This window comes from Trachypithecus francoisi, unplaced genomic scaffold (genome assembly GCF_009764315.1).
Source record: "Trachypithecus francoisi isolate TF-2019V2 unplaced genomic scaffold, Tfra_2.0 Lachesis_group6, whole genome shotgun sequence".
Taxonomy (NCBI): domain Eukaryota; kingdom Metazoa; phylum Chordata; class Mammalia; order Primates; family Cercopithecidae; genus Trachypithecus; species Trachypithecus francoisi.
This window is the reverse complement of record NW_022681471.1, coordinates 32,126,911-32,145,941: the sequence shown is the minus strand read 5'-3', so window position 1 is coordinate 32,145,941 and position 19,031 is coordinate 32,126,911. Positions and strand designations below refer to the sequence as shown.

The 19,031-nt window shown below is 39.5% G+C and overlaps 1 protein-coding gene across 2 annotated transcripts; it reads right to left on the bottom strand.

Annotated features, from left to right (window-relative positions):
- Positions 1 to 13,380: 13,380 nt before the first annotated feature.
- Positions 13,381 to 17,687, bottom strand: C1GALT1C1 (C1GALT1 specific chaperone 1). Of its 2 annotated transcripts, XM_033201263.1 has the most exons (3): positions 17,460 to 17,646; positions 16,356 to 16,469; positions 13,381 to 14,753 (listed from the first exon to the last, which is right to left on the bottom strand). In XM_033201263.1, exon 3 carries the CDS (start codon positions 14,746 to 14,748, stop codon positions 13,792 to 13,794), a length of 957 nt encoding a protein of 318 aa, XP_033057154.1. In that variant the 5' UTR covers positions 14,749 to 14,753; positions 16,356 to 16,469; positions 17,460 to 17,646; the 3' UTR covers positions 13,381 to 13,791. The 2 variants fall into 2 exon arrangements, with proteins under 2 accessions (XP_033057154.1, XP_033057153.1); XM_033201262.1 differs by lacking the exon at positions 16,356 to 16,469 and having other exon boundaries at positions 17,460 to 17,687.
- Positions 17,688 to 19,031: the final 1,344 nt, after the last annotated feature.

Genomic DNA, 19,031 nt, shown 5'->3' with positions numbered 1-19,031 from the left:
TTCTGTTAGCTTCAGAAATTATTTTAAGTTTTCTTAAACTCAAGTTAAAATTGGGTAGCAAACTTGGACATTAAAAGGTATCTGGTAAGTAACCAAACTCAGACAACTTAACATCCTTCTTAGGCTAATGATATAAGAGTGAAGAGCAGGACTTGGTCAATGGATTGCACTTTATGGTAGACCCCTAGAGAAACTGTCTAGTTAAATGGGGCTAGAAACTAGACTAGGAATTTTATTCTATTACTCCAGGCGACCCAGCAGTGCTCCTCCTCGTGTGTGTGTGTGTGTGTGTGTGTGTGTGTGTGTGTTTTGTTTGTTGATTGTTTTTTTTTTTTTAACTTTTCAATGGAAAATTCTAAACATATTCAGAAGTCTGGAGAATAGTATAATGGACCTTTCCATATCCATCACCCAGTTTCAGTTTATGGTCAGTCTTATTTCATCTATACCTCAATTATTCTCCCCACCCCCTCCCCAATTATTTGAAGCAAATCCCAGACATCCTATCATTTCATCCATAACTACTTTATTCTTTTTTTTTGAAACAGGGTCTTGCTCTGTTGCCCAGGCTGGAGTGCAGTGGTGTGATCTTGGTTCACTGTGACCTCCACCTCCTGGGTTCAAGCGATTCTTGTGCCTCAGCCTCCTGAGTAGCTGGGATTACAGGCATGTGCCACCATACCCAGCTAATTTTTGTATTTTTGGTAGAGTTGGGGTTTCGCTATATTGGCCAGACTGGTCTTGAACTCCTGGCCTCAAGTGATCCGCCTCCCCCCACCCCCAGCCTCCCAAAGTGCTGGAATTACAGGCATGAGCCACCGTGCCCAGCTAATTTTTATATATTTTGTAGTTGGCCAGGCTGGTCTTGAACTCCTGGCCTCAAGTGATCCGCCTCCCTTCAGCCTCCCAAAGTGCTGGGATTATAGGCATGAGTCACCATGCCTGGTGTCATAACTACTTTAGTATGTATCTTTAAAAATTAGAAAAACCCCACAATACCATTATCACACCTAAAAAGTTGAACTGTTTCTTAATATGATCAAATATCTAGACTGTTAATTCTCTTGTCTCTTAACTATTGGTTTGCTTGAAATAGGTACCACACAAGGTTCATACATTGCATTTGGTTGTTATTTATTGAAGTCTATTTAATGTATAAGTTTTCTTTTCTTTTCCCCCTTAAATTATTTAAGAAATCTAGTTGTTTTGTCTTTAAAGTTTCCACACATATTCTGGATTTTGTTGATTGTATCACCGTGAAGTCATTAACTTGTTGGTATGCCTCCTGTGTATCCTGTAAACAAGTAAGATTGATCAGATTCAGGTTCAGTTTTTTAGTGCCTTCTTTTGAGTAAAGTCATACCAAACAGATGCCCAGAACATCTGGATTTGGGTCCTCACTAGATTCCTCAAATAATATATATCTTCTATAAGTGGAATATGAGGGACATGGACCTGCTTTAGTAAGAACAGTAATCTGTTTGGGGAGTTAAAAGAGCAGTTGTGGATTTATTTATTGATAAAGACCATTTTTCTTCCTGATAACCTTGCTGTATTCTAGTGTCTTAGCCATCTTCATTTGGTTGTTTACCAATATATGACATGTGATTTTATTTTTCAGATGGATACAGACATATACAAGATTGTGGTGACCTGTGTTACAGTTAGAAGTTGGTGAGAAAGGTGAGGGTGGATAGCAAAAAGAGAGAGATCATTTGGCTGGCTGTTCCAGCTGGGTCTCCCAGGATGTAACATAGGTGGACATAGATCCAGGGTCTGACCCTCAGCTTGAGAAACCATTTCCCACTGATGAAACTTGTAAGACTTGGAGATTCCTCAGTTAGAATATAAATGTATTAATTCATAGTGATAGGTCTGCCTATGGTAAACAGGAAACAGGAAGTTACTTGGTAAACATAGGTATGAGCAAAGGAAGATTGATAAATTGGGGTAATATTTCAGTTGTGCTGAGGTAAAACTTGGAGAATTTTTCCTGCTTCATCGTTAATTAGAATGCTTATCTCTGCCAAAATCTCATCTCTTTCCTAGCCCACAGAGGTGCCCTGATATTTTATTTCCTATATCCTTTCCAAGTTCCATGTAGTTTTCCTTTCGTTATGACAGTTTTATTCTGCGGCTTACCATATTATTTATTCCTGATCCATAAAAGTATAAATAGTCTCATCAGGAACTCATTAAGTCATCTCCCAGGGAGGTTTCTTCAACAGATAGTTTCATTTTTTGCTGACTTACTGGCTTCAAATTCAGATGTCTCCCTATTTGGGGGAGGAAGCACCCTATTTGAGGCCTGTAGCTCCTTATGTTCTTAAAAGGAATATACAAGTAATTTATGTCAAAATCAAACTTTGAACCTTTATTTTTGGTGCTAAGATAATGTTATTTGACCAAGATTGCCTATGGAGTATTAGCAATGAAAAACAAAGCACACATATACACACATTAGAAAAGTAAAAACTTTTAATAGCTTGGTTTTTGAAATAATTCATGTTTGTGTCTAACCACTGTTAGAGTGGGTGTAAGGAACACTTTTTAAATATTCAACATCAACATCTGTGCTTGTTTTTCTACTGTGCTGAGGTACACTGTGTTGCCTTGGTGATATGGACTAAATATGTATGTTCTCTGCTTCCCTTGAGTCTGAGGCCTCTGCTCATCACTGTTAATCCGGGATGTCACTCTACCTGTGTGATCCTGGTCATTTTCTAAACATTAGGTCATGCATGAAAGGCAATTCAAAGAGATTAAACTAGCAGATATGTCAGCATCTTTAGATACCATGCTTAATGGAAACTTAGTTTACCCATATTCCTGAGAATAAGAATACAGGAATAGAGAGCCTGCTTCTCTCAGGCAGTGTGTCTTTCATTCATTTTTAGTTTCAAAATTAAGTTTGTGTCAAACCAACCTACAATCTAGCAACTTGTGTATTGAACTCACTTTTACTCAGACAAGATCAGTTCAGCTCAACAGGTATTTATTGAGTATCTACTAGATTCCAAGTGACGTGGCATGAAGATGAATAATACAGAAGTAGCCTTTGCCCTTAAGGAGCTTCCAATCTAGTGAGTAAAGAAAATTTACATTTTAAATAATCTGGGTAATGGTGACAGCCCAATACTAATATGTAAAGCCAGTAGGAATGTACTAATACTTTTCCAATTTTAGTCATCAAAAATTGTAAATTACAAATGAACTAAGTATAATATGCCATAGATGGTATCTAATGTGAGGGTAAAAAAAAAATCCCAGATGTCCTGGAGTTGCTGTGATTCAGCATTCCAACTCAGATGATTGTCCTGTTGTCCAGTGACATAATGGCCTGATCAGTTCTCTTCCAGCAGACTGTCTGTTATGGTGGTTTGGTAGTGGTCTGTTGGGAAGCTGCATTTTTCCTTTTCTTTTTTTATGCTCTGGACCCCAACAAAAACAGCTGGATTTATTCCATTGGTAGTCATGAACATTTCTAATTTGAGGGATTTTATATTCCCCAACAGAAGGTTATATGGCATATATCAAATAATAATGATATCCAGCCAGGTTCCCCCTCTGTACATAAATCAGTAACTGAAGATACAGTATTTCTAAGTATAATACTTCAGAGGAAGAGATAAGAATTACAGTTCACTACATTTGTGGAAGTGTTTCATTATAATATTTCACTTATTAATAATGTAGCAATTATATATTAATAGAAATATGAATGTATGCCCAAGCAAAATGTGGTAAATATTTTAACTTTGTTTATCTAGGTTCCTTAATTTTGAGAATATAATTATCAAGGCTCTTCAGGAAACTCAAAATGATTCCAATTTCTATGGAGTATCCATTAAAACTGATATATAATGAAAGAAAAACAGTGAAAATGTATGCATCAGTTTCTAAGAAATCATACTTGTCATCGTAGAGACTGATGCATGTAAATTAAATGTATTATACTTTTTTATACTTGTATGTATTTTATACTTTGTATACTTTATTACACTTTTTAAGGCAGGTAAAAGAATGAGTAGATATTATTAACTATAACAACAAATTTGTTGAATATTGTGTTAAAACCAAGTAAAGGACCACAACTCCACCAGATCAGGAATGAATGAACAAAATTGAGGGCCAGTTTTTAAATCATTGTTGAGACTATTAGGTTCATTTGTCTGTTTAAAAGGCTCGCCTTAGGGGATATAATTATGCATGTGGAAAAATACAGGAGATGATTCACTGGAATTTCTCTTAATAATACCATGTTCATTAAGAATAGGTCATTGGGAGGAAAAATAAATAAAAACATCCGAACTCATTAGTATAATTAATATTTGCCTCTTAGAATGAAAATTAACTCCAAATTTTAGCCTTGAACACTTTGAGAAATAAAAGATGAATTAGTGAAATAATTTCTCCTTAAAATCTTAGTTGTTACAGAGAATGACATCTCACTATTAATGTCTAATTCTAATTAAATGGATTGTTTTAGAAATGTATTTGTGAAATATAGCAAACATAGCTAGTAATACTAACAGGTGAAAACTGATATTTCAAATGACTAAACAGAGTTGGATTAGAGGAAAGTAGGAAAAGGTGTGTAACTAACAGAAGCAGTTAACCAAAAATTGAGCTTCAGGCATCAGTCTTATGTGGAAGACTGTAAATCAACAGGCTAATATTCAAAATATGACAGACATCTTAATATCAACATATGTGAAATTGGTTTATCTTTAGGCAGAAACAGAAAGCAAAAAATCAAACTCATTCAACTCATACATTTTTTGTTGTTTTTAAGATGGAGTCTTGCTCCATTGCCCAGACTGGAGTGCAATGGCGCGATCTTGGCTCACTACAACCTCTGCCTTCTGGGTTCAAGTGATTCTCCTGCCTCAGCCTCCCGAGTAGCTGGGATCCCAGGTGTGCGCCACCATACCCGGCTAATTTTTGTATTTTTAGTAGAGACAGGGTTTCACCATGTTGGCCAGGCTGGTCTTAAACTCCTGACCTCAGGTGATGCACCCGCCTTAGCCTCCCAAAGTGCTGGGATTACAGTTGTGAACCACCGTGCCCGGCCCAACTAATACATTTTTAAAATCCCATTTTAAAAGTAAACCACAGTTTTCATATAACAAATTTTATTGCTCTTCATTTCATTCTCCAATTTTAAAATGCTTTAGTTTCAGCTAATATGTGACTATAGGAGACTTCAAAGGCATAATCATTACTCCCTTAAAGTTCATTGTAAGTGTTCTCAGAACTCTACCACCTAGAATTTAAAGACAGGAATATTTACTTTTTCTTTATAATTTTAATTTATTATAAGGCTCGATTGTCAATAACTATTAACTTCCATTTAATAATCTATGGTGAAATAGGTAATTTCTTCTTATTTTCACAAGCGTGTGAGTAAAAGACTGGGTTTTAAGCAATAAATCATTTGTTCTAACTAAGCACATGCTTGGAGAAAGTGCTATTTTTCCAAACATATGCCTTGAAAACAAGTAAAATTCAATTCCCTTTTTGGTTCATGGGAAGCCATATTGGGGTGACTTCCAAGATTGGCCAACCTGTTATTATTCTTACCACCTCTTTCAAAAAGCGATGTTGTCTTTGTCCCCAAATTCTGGGGTTGTCTTATGCTGATGCATAATGAAGCCCTGAGGCTTGGAAACTTGTAAACCAATATGATGATTTAATGATGAAACTGCATGTTAGTTTGACACTGTCTATTAATATTAAGTCCTTGAGTGAGCTTAAATTTGAGACCCTTGTAAAAGCAGCATATAGTTCCAGTTTTGCTTCCTTATCAGTGGAGCTTGAGATGTCTGTTCCTGCTGACTGATGTTTTAACACATTTTGAGTTTCTCAAGATCTGAAAGATTTTGTATGCACATCTTAGTCTGGATACTGTTTTCATTAGTTCTAATGCTGCTGCATGCAAATTTTGTTTAAAACCAAAATTGACTCTTCACATCTGGACTAGATTGGACGTGGTGAGGAGGCTGGAAGGAAAGTCCTTTTTGCTCTGTAGGCCCTGGACAGCTTTCTTAGAGAACTGACTTATCCAGGATTAAGAAAAAGTTTTCTTTTGCATGACTAAATTATTTCTACAGTTTGCTTGTGTAAGCATTTTAGATTTAAGTAAGTTCAACTTGAAATATATTTGAATACAAAGTAGAAACAGCTTCATTTAATGGGATAATAGCAATCTCTAACCCATCAAATTAATATCTACTAAATAGCTTCCAAAAAGCACTGACGGGAAAATATTTTTCACTAGCACGGCTTTATTCAGTTTCAAAAATAGTAGGGGCTAAAATGTTCGGACATTTATCCTGTATTTATTTTGTGTTTCACAAGGTTAAAATTTTATATTTTGTAAAGTGTCTGAAGAGGAGTCCACAAAGTGTTTCTGCTTTGTTGCTCCTGAATGCAAAGGTCTGAGAGAAGGCACATGGCCTCATTAGCTTCTGGGTGTTGTCAAACCCAATCCTCTCAAGTACCAAATGCCCAGATACATTTATTGGGATGCAGGAATCTCACTTAAGCAGTGGTTTTTGCTGATATAAAGACAGATATCTTGATTAAAGTGTAGGGAGATAGAAACCATAACAATTTGGGCAATTTTGGCTCTAATGTCTAATTTGTTGTGAAAGGGGAAGATGTTCTAAGCTAATGTTCTTAAAAGTAACTTATGAATTTCTTAAAAATAGTTTTTAAAAGGCTGTTTCAGGAAAAGCTGTTTTATTGCATGGCACAGATTAAATGTACAGATGTTATCTTAAAACAATGAAAGAGCTCCCCTAATTTGAATATTCAATACCAGCTGTTATTCACATCAATATTTTAATATTTTACCATCAAGATATTTAATACAAAGGATTGATACATATTTAACTATTTAGAATGCTAAAGTTGTCCAGATGAGTAAGAGGGAAGGAGAAATAACATTTCCCCAAGTACCCACCATGTGCACAAGCTCTACTTATATATCTTGCTTAATCTTAGCAATGATTCCATGAGGTAGATTTTAATTCTCATTTTACAAACGAAGAAACTAAGGCTCAGAGAGGTCATACAACTTCAGAAAAGTTGTATGACCTCTCTGAGGTAATAAATGGCAGAACTGGAATTTGAACCTAAGTCTGCTTGTCTGCAAATCCTGTGTTTTGCAGAAAACTCCCCTTGTATTTCATAAAATGTTAAATCTTGGCCCAAATTCAAATCACCATCTTTATGGGTTACTGGAGAGAGGTATAAGATGGCAAGGCTGTGTTCCACAATGGGAAAATATGGGTAGGATTTGAATGAGGTAAGAGTGGGATGCTTGCACAGTATCATATTTGTGCGGCTGGAGTAATGTTTTTCTGTTTCCCTCTTAAACAGCAAAGTAGAGTAGAAGAATCTTGAAATTGAACTCAGTCCTGAGGTCTGCTTTTCCTATTAGTCACTTTCAAGCCAGGTGATTTGTGACCATTTAAATGTTATGCTATTTCAAAGTCTTTTCTACATCTTTAGAAAAGGACATGAGGGAGGGTTAGTTAAGTGGGGCAATAAGAATGTAGAGCGTAATGTGTAAAAGCAGGACTAGCAGTTGCTTTGAAGATATCTGGGAAAGGCCGGGTGCGGTGGTTCACGCCTGTAATCCCAGTACTTTGGGAGGCCAAGGTGGGTGGATCATGAGGTCAGGAGTTCAATACCAGCCTGACCAACATGGTGAAACCCCATCTCTACTAAAAATACAAAAAATTAGCCGGGCATGGTCGCGGGCACCTGTAGTCCCAGCTACTCAGGAGACTGAGGCAGGAGAGTGGCATGAACCCGGGAGGCGGAGCTTGCAGCGAGCTGAGATCACACCACTGCACTCCAGCCTGGGCAACAGAGCGAGACTCTGTCGCAAAAAAAAAAAAAATTAGCTGGGCATGGTGGCACGCACCTGTAATCCCAGCACTTTGGGAGGCCAAGGCAGGTGGATCACGAGGTCAGAAGATCAAGAACACCCTGGTCAACAGGGTGAAACCCCGTCTCTACTAAAAATACAAAAAAAAAAAAAAAAAAAAATTAGCCGGGTGTGGTGGCATGTGCTTGTAATCCCAGCTATGTGGGAGGCTGAGGGAGGAGATTCACTTGAACCAGGAGGCAGAGGTTGCAGTGAGCTGAGATCGTGCCACTGCACTCCAGCCTGGGCGACAGAGCAAGACTGTCTAAAAAAAAAAAAAAAAGAAAGAAAAAGATATTAAAATTAATGACAGGAAGAGTTTGGGTTCAGTTATAATTTAAGGGAAAAAACATTGAGGGGCCTAATCTATATATTGCTCCAGATCCAATGATTTAATTTTGAGAAGAAAAATCCAGTGATTGAACTCATGCAAGGAGATGGCCTGGGGCTTGCTGTAAGTCAGGCTGCAGTTTGCATTGCATTAAAGAAAATCAAAAAAATAAACTTTTAGAAGAAACTTTAAGTTTTCGCCCATTCACATTTAGCCCTTGGGGTCTCATACTTCTGGACTTGCTTAGACGTATGCTATCTAATATGGTAGCCACTGCCCATGCATATGTGGCTACTGAATACTTGAATGTGACTAGTCTGAATTAAGATGTCTTAACTGTAAAATACACCCTGGATTTCAAAGACTTTATAAATAATGTAAACTATTCTTTCCTGTTGGTTACATGTTGAAATGATAATATTTTGGATATATTTGGGTTAAATAAAATATATTACTAAAAGTAGTTTCACCTGTGTCTTTACTTTTTAAATGTGACTATTAGAAAATGTAAAATTAAAGGCTGGGTGCGGTGGCTCACGCCTGTAATCCCAGCACTTTGGGAGGCCAAGGCAGGCGGATCACGAGGTCAGGAGTTTGAGACCATCCTGGCTAACATGGTGAAATCCCATCTCCATTAAAAATAGAAAAAGAATTAGCCGGGCGTGGTGGCGGGTGCCTGTAGTCCCAGCTACTCAGGAGGCTGAGGCAGGAGAATGGCGTGAACCCGGGAGGCGGAGCTTGCAGTGAGCCGAGATTGCGCCACTGCACTCCAGCCAGGGCGACACAGTCTCTGTCTCAAAAAAAAGAAAAAAGAAAATGTGAAATTATATATGGCTCATGTTTTATCTGTTGGACGGCAATGGGTTGGAGAATAGGCAGTATTCCCTGAAGCTTCGCGCTAGAGGCAAGTGCTTTAAAGTGGTTAAGTATGAAAAAGATGATCAGTGCCAGCATTCAGTCTTCCATCAAGCCAGGAAGTTTTTCCCTCTTCCCCTCAGATGGTACAGGGGTGGTATTTTGACTATTGGAATATTTCTGTTAATTCAACACTTTGGGAAACTAGGTGGATGTCTCTATCATTCACTCACTAGATCAAAGCATTTTTTTTTTCTAATGGAAGTCTGTCACTCTTTAAAGGCAGTTACCCTCCTATTTATCTCTGTAAAACCTGAGTCTTATTTTTAAGTCCTGCTCTTTCTGCTAGGTTTTTGCCAAATTTCCAAAGCAATGGCATAACTAATGTGGCTATTCTTGCATGTAATCAGTAGAAACCTAAAGAAATGGGAACTATGTGGGTTAGAAGAAATAGCATTTATCAGGCAGGGCGCAGTGGCTCATGCCTGTAATCCCAGCACTTTGGGAGGCCAAGGCAGGTGGATTACTTGAGGTCAGGAGTTTGAGACCAGCCTGGCCAGCATGGTGAACCCCCGTCTCTACTAAAAATACAAAAATCAGCCGAGTGTGGTGGCGCATGCCTGTAATCCCAGCTATTTGGGAGGCTGAGGCAGGAGAAATGCTTGAACCCAGGAGGCAGAGGTTGCAAGGTTGCAGTGAGCCAAGACCGTGCCTGCACTCCAGCCTGGGCAAAAAAACAAAAAACTATCAAATCTAGGGCTGACCACTATATTTTAATACTACATTACTAAATTACAGTTTGTCTTACTGCTCATGCAAAGCTTATGTGAAATGATTATTTGACTATGATGAATTATGAGTTTGGGTTCCTTTTGCTTTCCACAAAGTACCAGGCCTACTGCCTTCTGTTGACCTCATAGACACCCAATATACACAAAGAAAATTATAGTGTATGGATGCCACACTAGTAAAGCTGGATTTTTTTTTCATTATGGTAGAGACCCTAGAGATACACCATTTCATCATTTTATACTTTCCAAACAAGTCATTTTCCCATTACCCTTTAAATGCTTTATAGTATTTTATTTTTGGTGATATTAGAATTATTGAGTAATTTTTTGTAATTTTTTTCAAACTTGTAAAAACTATCAAGTATAGTTATTTTTAAAATTTGGGGCAATATTTTTTTGGGGGGGAGTTGATAAACATGGCTGAATGTCTTTGTATGCCAAAAGAAAGCTAACTTCTATAAACATATGCTTCTCACATAACCACTCAGTTAAGTACTGAGTGCATCAAAGTCAGCCCATACCAAAAGGAACACTATATATATACATTTTTTTTTTTTTTTTTGAGATGGAGTCTCGCTCTTGTCCCCCAGGCTGCAGTGCAATGGCATGGTTTTGGCTCACTGCAAGCTCTACCTCCCAGGTTCAAGCAATTCTTCTGCCTCAGCCTCACGAGTAGCTGGGATTATAGGTGCCCGCCACCACGCCCAGCTAATTTTTCTATTTTTAGTAGAGACAGGGTTTCACCATGTTGGCCAGGCTGGTCTCGAATTTCTGACCTCAGGTGATCCACCAGCCTCAGCTTCCCAAAGTGCTGGGATTACAGGCGTGAGCCACCATGCCCAGCCAGAACACAATATTCTTAACAAATGAAAGGGAAATTAGTGGTACATCATCAACAGACTCTATTTTCAGCAACTTTTCTATTACAGGTGTGCCCTGCTTTAAGAACATCCAATAACTGAGTTTGTTTAAATGCATTATAGAAAAATCTGAGCATTATTAATCAGATTTGATACACAAGCAACCTTTTAGCTTACTCCCCCACCAGCCCACTGCCCCCAGAAAATAGCCAAGGGGTCTAAATCTATATTTTGCTCCAGATCCAATGTTTTACTTTTGAAAAGGAAGATCTAGTGATTTAATTCACATAAGGCAATGGTCTGGGGCCTGCTAAAAGTCATGCTGTGGTTTCCATTGCATTTGAGACAACCAGACAAACAAATACAACTTTTAGAAGAAACTTCACATTTTCTCTTATTCACATCTCAGTCAGGAGTGGGATCTTACACTTAGAATTGCTTAGACCTGTGCTGTCCAATATGACAGCCACTAGCCATATGTAGTGTATATTCACAATCCCGATCAATTTCCATCAGACCTCCATTCTTTCCAACTCTCTCCTCATCATGAATGGGGTTTGGGTTATTGTTTTTGGTTACTGAATATATTATTTTTCTACATAAAGCTAACAGACGTATATGGTGATCAAATCTGTAACACAACTTCAGTAGTACTATTTTCTGTTATTCAGATTTTATCTACAAGACTGGCTGCAAGTAAGTTCAGAGAGACAGCATATTATTTGAGACACCTAACATTTCGTTAAAAAAATACTTCTGTATTGGCTGGGCGCAGTGGCTCATGCCTGTAATCCCAGCACTTTGGGAGGCTGAGGTGGGTGGATCACCTGAGGTCAGGAGTTCGACACCAGCCTGATCAACATGGAGAAACCCCGTCTTTACTAAAAATACAAAATTAGCCGGGCGTGGTGGCACATGCCTGTAATCCCAGCTGCTCGTGAGGCTGAGGCAGGAGAATAGCTTGAACCCGGGAGGCAGAGGTTGCAGTGAGCCGAGATCGCGCCATTGCACTCCAACCTGGGCAACACGAGCAAAACTCCGTCTCAAAAACCAACCAACCAACCAAACAAACAAACAAAAAAACCACTCATGTATAAAGATACAATCAAGAGCATCAATTTAGTTTAAAAGGCAATGTTATCTTAGTACTCATTAGCAAAACAATAATGTAATGCATTCTGACATGTTTATTATGATACTCTGATATACTAATGTAAGTGAAGATGATAAATGCAATAGAAAAATTTTAAATATACTGATGTTGGGGGCAAGATGACACATAAGCTGTGTCACACTCTAAGAGATACTGTTTATTACTATACTCACACTGAACATGATTTGATTGTAGTAACTGCATCTGAGACCACATATTAGGGGGCTTCATAAAGGGGTTTTGTTATTCTTCAAAACTAATAACGCTTCATCTTAACCAAAACCCTCAGTGAGAAAAATCAGAAATAAAGCAAAGTTTTACACACTACGCTGAGGATCAATAACTTCAAGCCCAAGGCCTTCTTAAGGAAATTTTCTTTCTGATTTGCTAAAGCTGTGGGAGACCATTACCATCATGAGGCCAGTTACACGAAATATTGATCTCTAAAATGTCATGCTCTAACACTCTATGGGGACTTACAGCATGTGCTGGCCAGATTATAGAACAAGTCAGCTCTAAGCATTTCACACATTTATCAGTACAGGAGCTATTGCATCTACCACTAGATTAAGTTTCTGAGTAGCCATTGAAATTTGGGAAAAGGTATGATAACGCAAAGTAGATAGGTTAGGACCTCCACACTGAAAACAGATATGGTACAGCCGTGAATATGGGAAAAATCCCTAAACTTGAACAAGGAAACAAAATCCAGAACAGGATGGGCACAGAGGCTTATGCCTGTAATCTCAGAACTTTGGGAGGCCAAGGTGGGTAGATCACCTGAGGTCAGAGTTTGAGACCAGCCTGGCCAATATGGCGAAATCCCATCTCTACTAAAAATACAAAAAATTAGCCGGGCGTGGTGGTGGGCACCTATAATCCCAGCTACTTGGAAGGCTAAGGCAGGAGAACTGCTTGAAACCAGGAGGCAGAGGTTACAATGAGCCGAGATTGTGCCATTGCACTCCAGTCTGGGCGGCAGAGCAAGACTCTGTGCCAAAAAAACAAAACAAAACAAAATACAGAACAGATTCAACTCAGGTAAGTTAAATTGCCAGATGGCCAAAACAAGTTCTTCAAATTTCCACAGAACTCACTGACCCAGCAGGAGCACATCTTTATCCAAATTGCAGCTGGGAGCTTGATTAACTGAGAAACAACACAATTAAATGACATGACATTCTTCATAGGCACCAATCCAATGTCAGTATCTGCATGCTGAAGTACAGACAGTTACACTGAAATTGCGTATGCTCTGAGGAATGACACTAAATTAGCTTCCAGGAAAATTACTCAATTTTGTAAGTAATTTTCAGTTTTTTTTCTTAGGGATATTTTTCAACTTTCACTTTAATTTTCTTTAGTTGCTTAGTTGTATATTTTGAGAAGGCAAATCCATTGGCACTTGGGGAGGCTTAGAACATAAATCAGTATTAGAAGTAAAGGGAACACACAGCTAAAAGTTTTACTTTAATCACAAATTCACAACTAGAGATATCATTTGCATGTCTTAGAATGCTAAAGACCTGTTAAAATTTTTTTAACCAATCAGCAAAATTATGTGCCACAGATTTCTAATATTCATAATTTAGAATTTATCACATAAATATTTTATACTTTATTTGCAAAATTATTATTCTTAAAACACTTCTTTCCAACACATTTACAATGTTCATGTGCTTTAAAGAAAAAAACCACCCTCATTTAAAAATGTACTACTAACTTTAATGTGTGGTTATACCAGTGCCACCAAATTAGAAAAGAAAAAGAAACATACAGCTGTATTGGATATGTAGTTACTACTACAAATAATGACAACACATGTCTTATACAATGATCATATTATGCTTTTCTACCACTTCTCAGTCATTGTCAGAACCATTTGGAGGTAAGAAAACCAATGCATCATTGAAAATATGCCCAAATGCCCTAAGACGGTATACCCCATACATCATCACATGCATCTGATTTGGAGTCAGTCCATTAAAAGTAACAGCCATATCTGAACAACAGCCTTCTACTACCTGGTTGGGGTGGTAAGTCATTGCCTCTTTAATAGAAAGCCCAACAGATTTGGTATTAAATACATCTTTTCCATCAGCATCTTCTGCATTTTCTGCAAACACTCCAGCATATTTCAGGCAAACTGCTAGCTGTTTATCTTCGGATATCTTCCAAATCATCCCTCCCTGTTCAGGACACTTTTCAGGGATATTGAGAAGGCTGTTAAGTCTTTTCATTGATTCTATACTTAAGACAATTCCTCCTTCCATACCCACATATTCAAGGTCTCCAGATTTTATAGTGTGGCCTAGATAGAAAGGCTGTGATGGATCCTTTTTTAACAAAAAATACTTCAGGTTTTCAATGATAGCAAACGTAGTGGGGCGTGCAAGGAAGAACCAGTTGTATTGGTCTCTATACTTATCAAAGGCATATTTGTAAGCTTTTCTCATCATTAACCACATGTCATTTGTGTCCATATTAATTGACTCAAACACTTTAACATTTTCAGAACTGAAGAACTCTGCTTTGTCACAGTGTTTGGTCCAAGTCTCCTTTACTGCAGCCCAAAGACTCACATCTTTGGGTTTTACAAGGATAATACAGTATACTCGAAAGCTCTTACTGAGCTCCATGCGCTCATCCTCTGAAATTTTCAAGATATCTTCTTTGTTAGGAGCTTGTAGGTGATGATGCTCATGGTGGTGCATTCTATTTCCATGACCAATCCTAATGTGTCCTAGCATAGTGATCAAAGCACAGAAAATGCTTCCAAGCATCACACCCTTCAAAAAGGAGCTGCTTTCAGAAAGCATTTTTCCTATAAAGAAGAAAAAGACTCTTAAAATACTTAATAGAAAACGATTAGTCTATAAATTTGATTTGGTATTCCTTATATACTTACATTTTGCTCTTAATTTTTTTTTTAAAGGTTCCCAAGCTTGAAATCAAGTTAGTTGCATATAGTACAAAGGACTCTCAAAATCTTTAGCTTCCAATGGAATCTGATTACTGTTTGGTATAAACTGGAACTTTGCAACAACTCCTCTATGGATAATTTGTTTTGCACTTCATCTATGGGGATTTAATAAACCCTTGAAAGCAGTGTTACAGAGGTTATCCATCCACCATTCTCTTTAAAGAATTTCACATCACAAGCTTGCATTATTTAAATACCTCTAAAAATATAATGGATTTTTACACCAAAACCTTGGATTGAATAGATAAAACCACCTATAAATGGCAAATCACCAATGGTATTGTGCTGACATTCTGTTCTCAACATAGTGCTTTCTTTAACTGATGGCTGCTGTCCTTAAGTGTTTTGAGTAAATCTAAACCAAGTTTCTTGAGAATAACATCATATATGTTAATATTTACCCTTTTGTTCCTAAAACTAAATGGTTTCCAATACAGTATCCCAACTATTGATGTAATAGAAGCCCATAATAAAAAGTTACATTTTTTGGATGAAAAAGGAATATTGATAGACATATCTGGGGCCTATTAATAAACATTTTTATTTCCTCAAAACGAATTTTCTTCTTCTTTGGGGAAGTAAAAACAGAAAACTTTACACTTTTATTTCAATTAGAAATTAAGAGCCGGGTGCAGTGGCTCATGGCTGTTATCTCAGCACTTTGGGAGGCTGAGGTGGGTGGATCCCTTGAGCTCAGGAGTTCGAGACCAGCCTGGGCAACATGGTGAAACCCTCTCTCTACCCAAAATACAAAAAATTAGCCAGACGTGGTGGTGGGTGCCTGTAATCCCAGTTACTCGGGAGGCTGAGGCACAAGAATCTCATGAACTTGGGAGGCGGAGGCTGCAGTGAGCTGTGATCTCACCACGGCACTCTAGCCAGGGCATCAGAGTGAGACTCTGTCTCAGAAAAAGTAAATAAATAAAAGAAATTAAAAGCTGATATTAAATACACTTGTTCAAAAAAATTGTATGTTAACCATTTATTCTAGTAAAGGCTGAATTTTCCAATCTTCCCTCCATCTTCAGAAAAAAGCGATCTATTGAGCTACTTAGATTTCCCCGTTTTCTCTTATGGTTGAAAGGAGCCTTAGAAAGCTACCCAATGTCAGTCACTTCTCTCATTTTACAGAGAGGAAATGGAAGTCCACAGAGGTTAAGTAACTGATTCAGTCACACAGTTAGACAGTGGTAGAAGTGGATTAGAAACCACATTTCTCAAATCAGTTTAATGTTTTTTTTTCCATTACAGAATAATTGCCATAGTGCTTCTACCACATTAGAGTTTGATAAACGGGTCACTGAATATCCTTGTTTTCATACAAATGGAAAAAAAGTGGGATCTGTTGACCATAACTGATGTTTTGCACCCAAAAGCACCATATTGTTACAAGGAAACCACTCCTATGGTTTTCTTCTAGAGGAAATGGAATTTTGACTTTACCAGAAAGACAAGGTGTGGAATAGCTTGGCAGATGTAATTTCTGAGTGGTGGGTGGCGCAAGAGGCAGGAAGGCTTTCCTCTGTCACTCACAGAACTTGGTCAATAAACACAGTTCTAAGAAGAGAAGTGACAGAAAACAAGCGCTGCATAATATTAGAATTGTCTGCTGTGCACGGTGGCTCACGCCTGTAATACCAACACTTTGGGAGGCCGAGGCGGGTGGATCACCTGAGGTCAGGAGTTCAAGACCAGCCTGGCTAACATGGTGAGACCCTGTCTCTACTAAAAATACAAAAATTAGCCTGGCATGGTGACACATGACTATAATCCCAGCTACTCAGGAGGCTGAATTGCTTGAACCCGGGAGATGGAGGTTGCAGTAAGCCAAGATCGCGCCACAGCACTCCAGCCTGGGCGACAAGAGCCAGACTCTGTCTCAAAACAAACAAACAAAAAATTGTCAGGTGCACCCTAAAATTAATTTATATAGGATTTTTGTATTTCATGTCACGCAGTTTTCATTATTTCTGGCCAATACATAATTCACACGTTTCTTTGCTCAATTATGTCATATGTGTCAGAATTCTTCCTGATGGCGATCCTACTCCTGGCTGCAAAAATAGTGATCAAAACTCAGTAAGTCTGCACATTTTAAACACAATAATTTGCAAAAATTATTCTAAGGAGATTTTTTCCCCATCAGAGAGGCAAAAAATGTAACAGTAGGGATGCATATGATAGGATACTTTGTGCAGAAGGAAATTTAAAACTGCACACGAGCACAAATGAAACATTAATTACCCCAATGGTTTTTAGAGGAACCTTTTTGGGTGAAGGTAGTTGAGGTGAAGTACGGAAAAGGAAGACGAAATAGGGAAGAAAAGTGAGAGGAAGGACATGGTAACCTAGAGATCCCTCTGAAGGACCAAGAGAGCGCCCCCAGGAAGAAGGCTCTAGGTCTCCTGTGTTGACAAGCCTCCCGCTGCACCTGCCCAAGCATCCCGCGTGGAGCATGCTGGGAGAGGGCTGGGGCCCAGGCCTCCCCCAAGAGACGGAGGGGAGTCAGGGTGCGCTCGGGGTGGGGGTCAAGGCCCCGCCACTCACCCGCGTCTAGAACGGCTTGGGGGTAGGAAAGCGCAGCCGCACACGGGTTTCCCCTCACGTTGGCGCGCCACTCGGTTACGCTCCTGGCCGGGATGTTCTAGCCGCAGGCGGTGTCCTCTCGTTGGTCTCGCTAAAGGTGGGGAGGGCCAGGAAACGGGCGCCGCGAAGGCGGGGGCAGTGAGGCGGGGCAAAGGAGCCCGCGGCTGGGCGGAGCCGTCCGTTTGCCCGCCCGCTCAGGCGTCTGAAGGGCCGGTGCGCACGCTGCGCGCACATTGCGCGCACACTGCGTGCCCTTTCTCCCCGCCCCCTGCCGAGTTCAGAGACGTGCTTTAGGCCTACGTGACCCGTACGCTCCCCTTTACCCAACGGGACGCCCAGAGAGGAGGCCGTGCGTACGACTCGCTGACACCTCCTACTTCACCTTCCTGGCATGGAAATTGCGAGAGCGAGAGATTCTTGCTCCCGGTGTTGCTTGTTATCAGACCTCTTGATGGTTTCTCTCATGTACCCCTGCGTCCTTGAACCCTTATATTGCCCACCCCCTTAGTACTCCTGGGCTGAGACCAAAACGCAGGCCACTGAAATAGTCATGCAATATGGCATCAAGGGTTTCTTATGATTATTGGAATGAGATCTGAAGCCCCACTGCCTGGAATCCAATCCTGTCTTCACCACACCTTTTGATATCCTGGGAAAGTTACTTCACCTCGCTGTGCCTCAGTTCCCTCATTTGTAAAGTACAGAAAATGTCACAGTAGTGCCTATTTTCATAGAAAATTAGATGAGATAGTGCATATGACTCCGTTAGCAAAATTTCAGGCCTAGAGTAAGCGTTTACTAAAAAGTACTGGCCGTTAGTATTCACCCCAGTATTTCTAGTACTTAACCACAGTGCCAGCAAGCAGTGGACAGTAAATATTAGTGGAATTAATGAATAGTAGAACTACAGCTGAGGAACCAGGCCTAAAAAGGATAAGGAAATTTCAAAAGGCCACACAGCAAGTTAATGGCAGAGGTGGGACTGGAATCCAGGTCTCTCTCTTTTTTTTTTTTTTGAGGCGGAGTTTCGCTCTTGTTACCCAGGTTGGAGTGCAATAGCGCGATCTTGGCTCAGTGCAACCTCTGCCTCCCGGGTTCAAGCGATTCTTCTACCTCAGCCTCCTTAGTAGTGGGATTACAGGAGCCCGCCACCACGCCTGGCTAATTTTTGTATTATTAGTAGAGACAGGGTTGGCCAGGCTGGTCTTGAATTCCTAACCTCAGGTGATCCACCCGCCTCGGCCTCCCAAAGTGCTGGGATTACAGGAGTGAGCCACTGCACCTGGCCCTCAGGTCTTCTAATTAGGAGTGCAGAGCTCTCTTTCCACTAAATATTTGATGTGATGTGTCTTTTTTTTTTTTTTTTTTTTTTTTTTTTGAGACCGAGCTTCACTCTTTTTGCCCAGGCTGGAGTGCAATGGCGGGATCTCGGTTCACTGCAGCCTCCGTCTCCCGATTTCAAGTGATTCTCCTGCCTCAGCCTCCTGAGTGGCTAGGATTACAGGCATGCGCCACTATGTCCGGTTAATTTTT

Coding starts and splice junctions, on each gene's coding strand:
- C1GALT1C1 (XM_033201262.1), bottom strand. CDS start 14,748: ATGCTTTCTGAAAGCAGCTCCTTTTTGAAGGGTGTGATGCTTGGAAGC.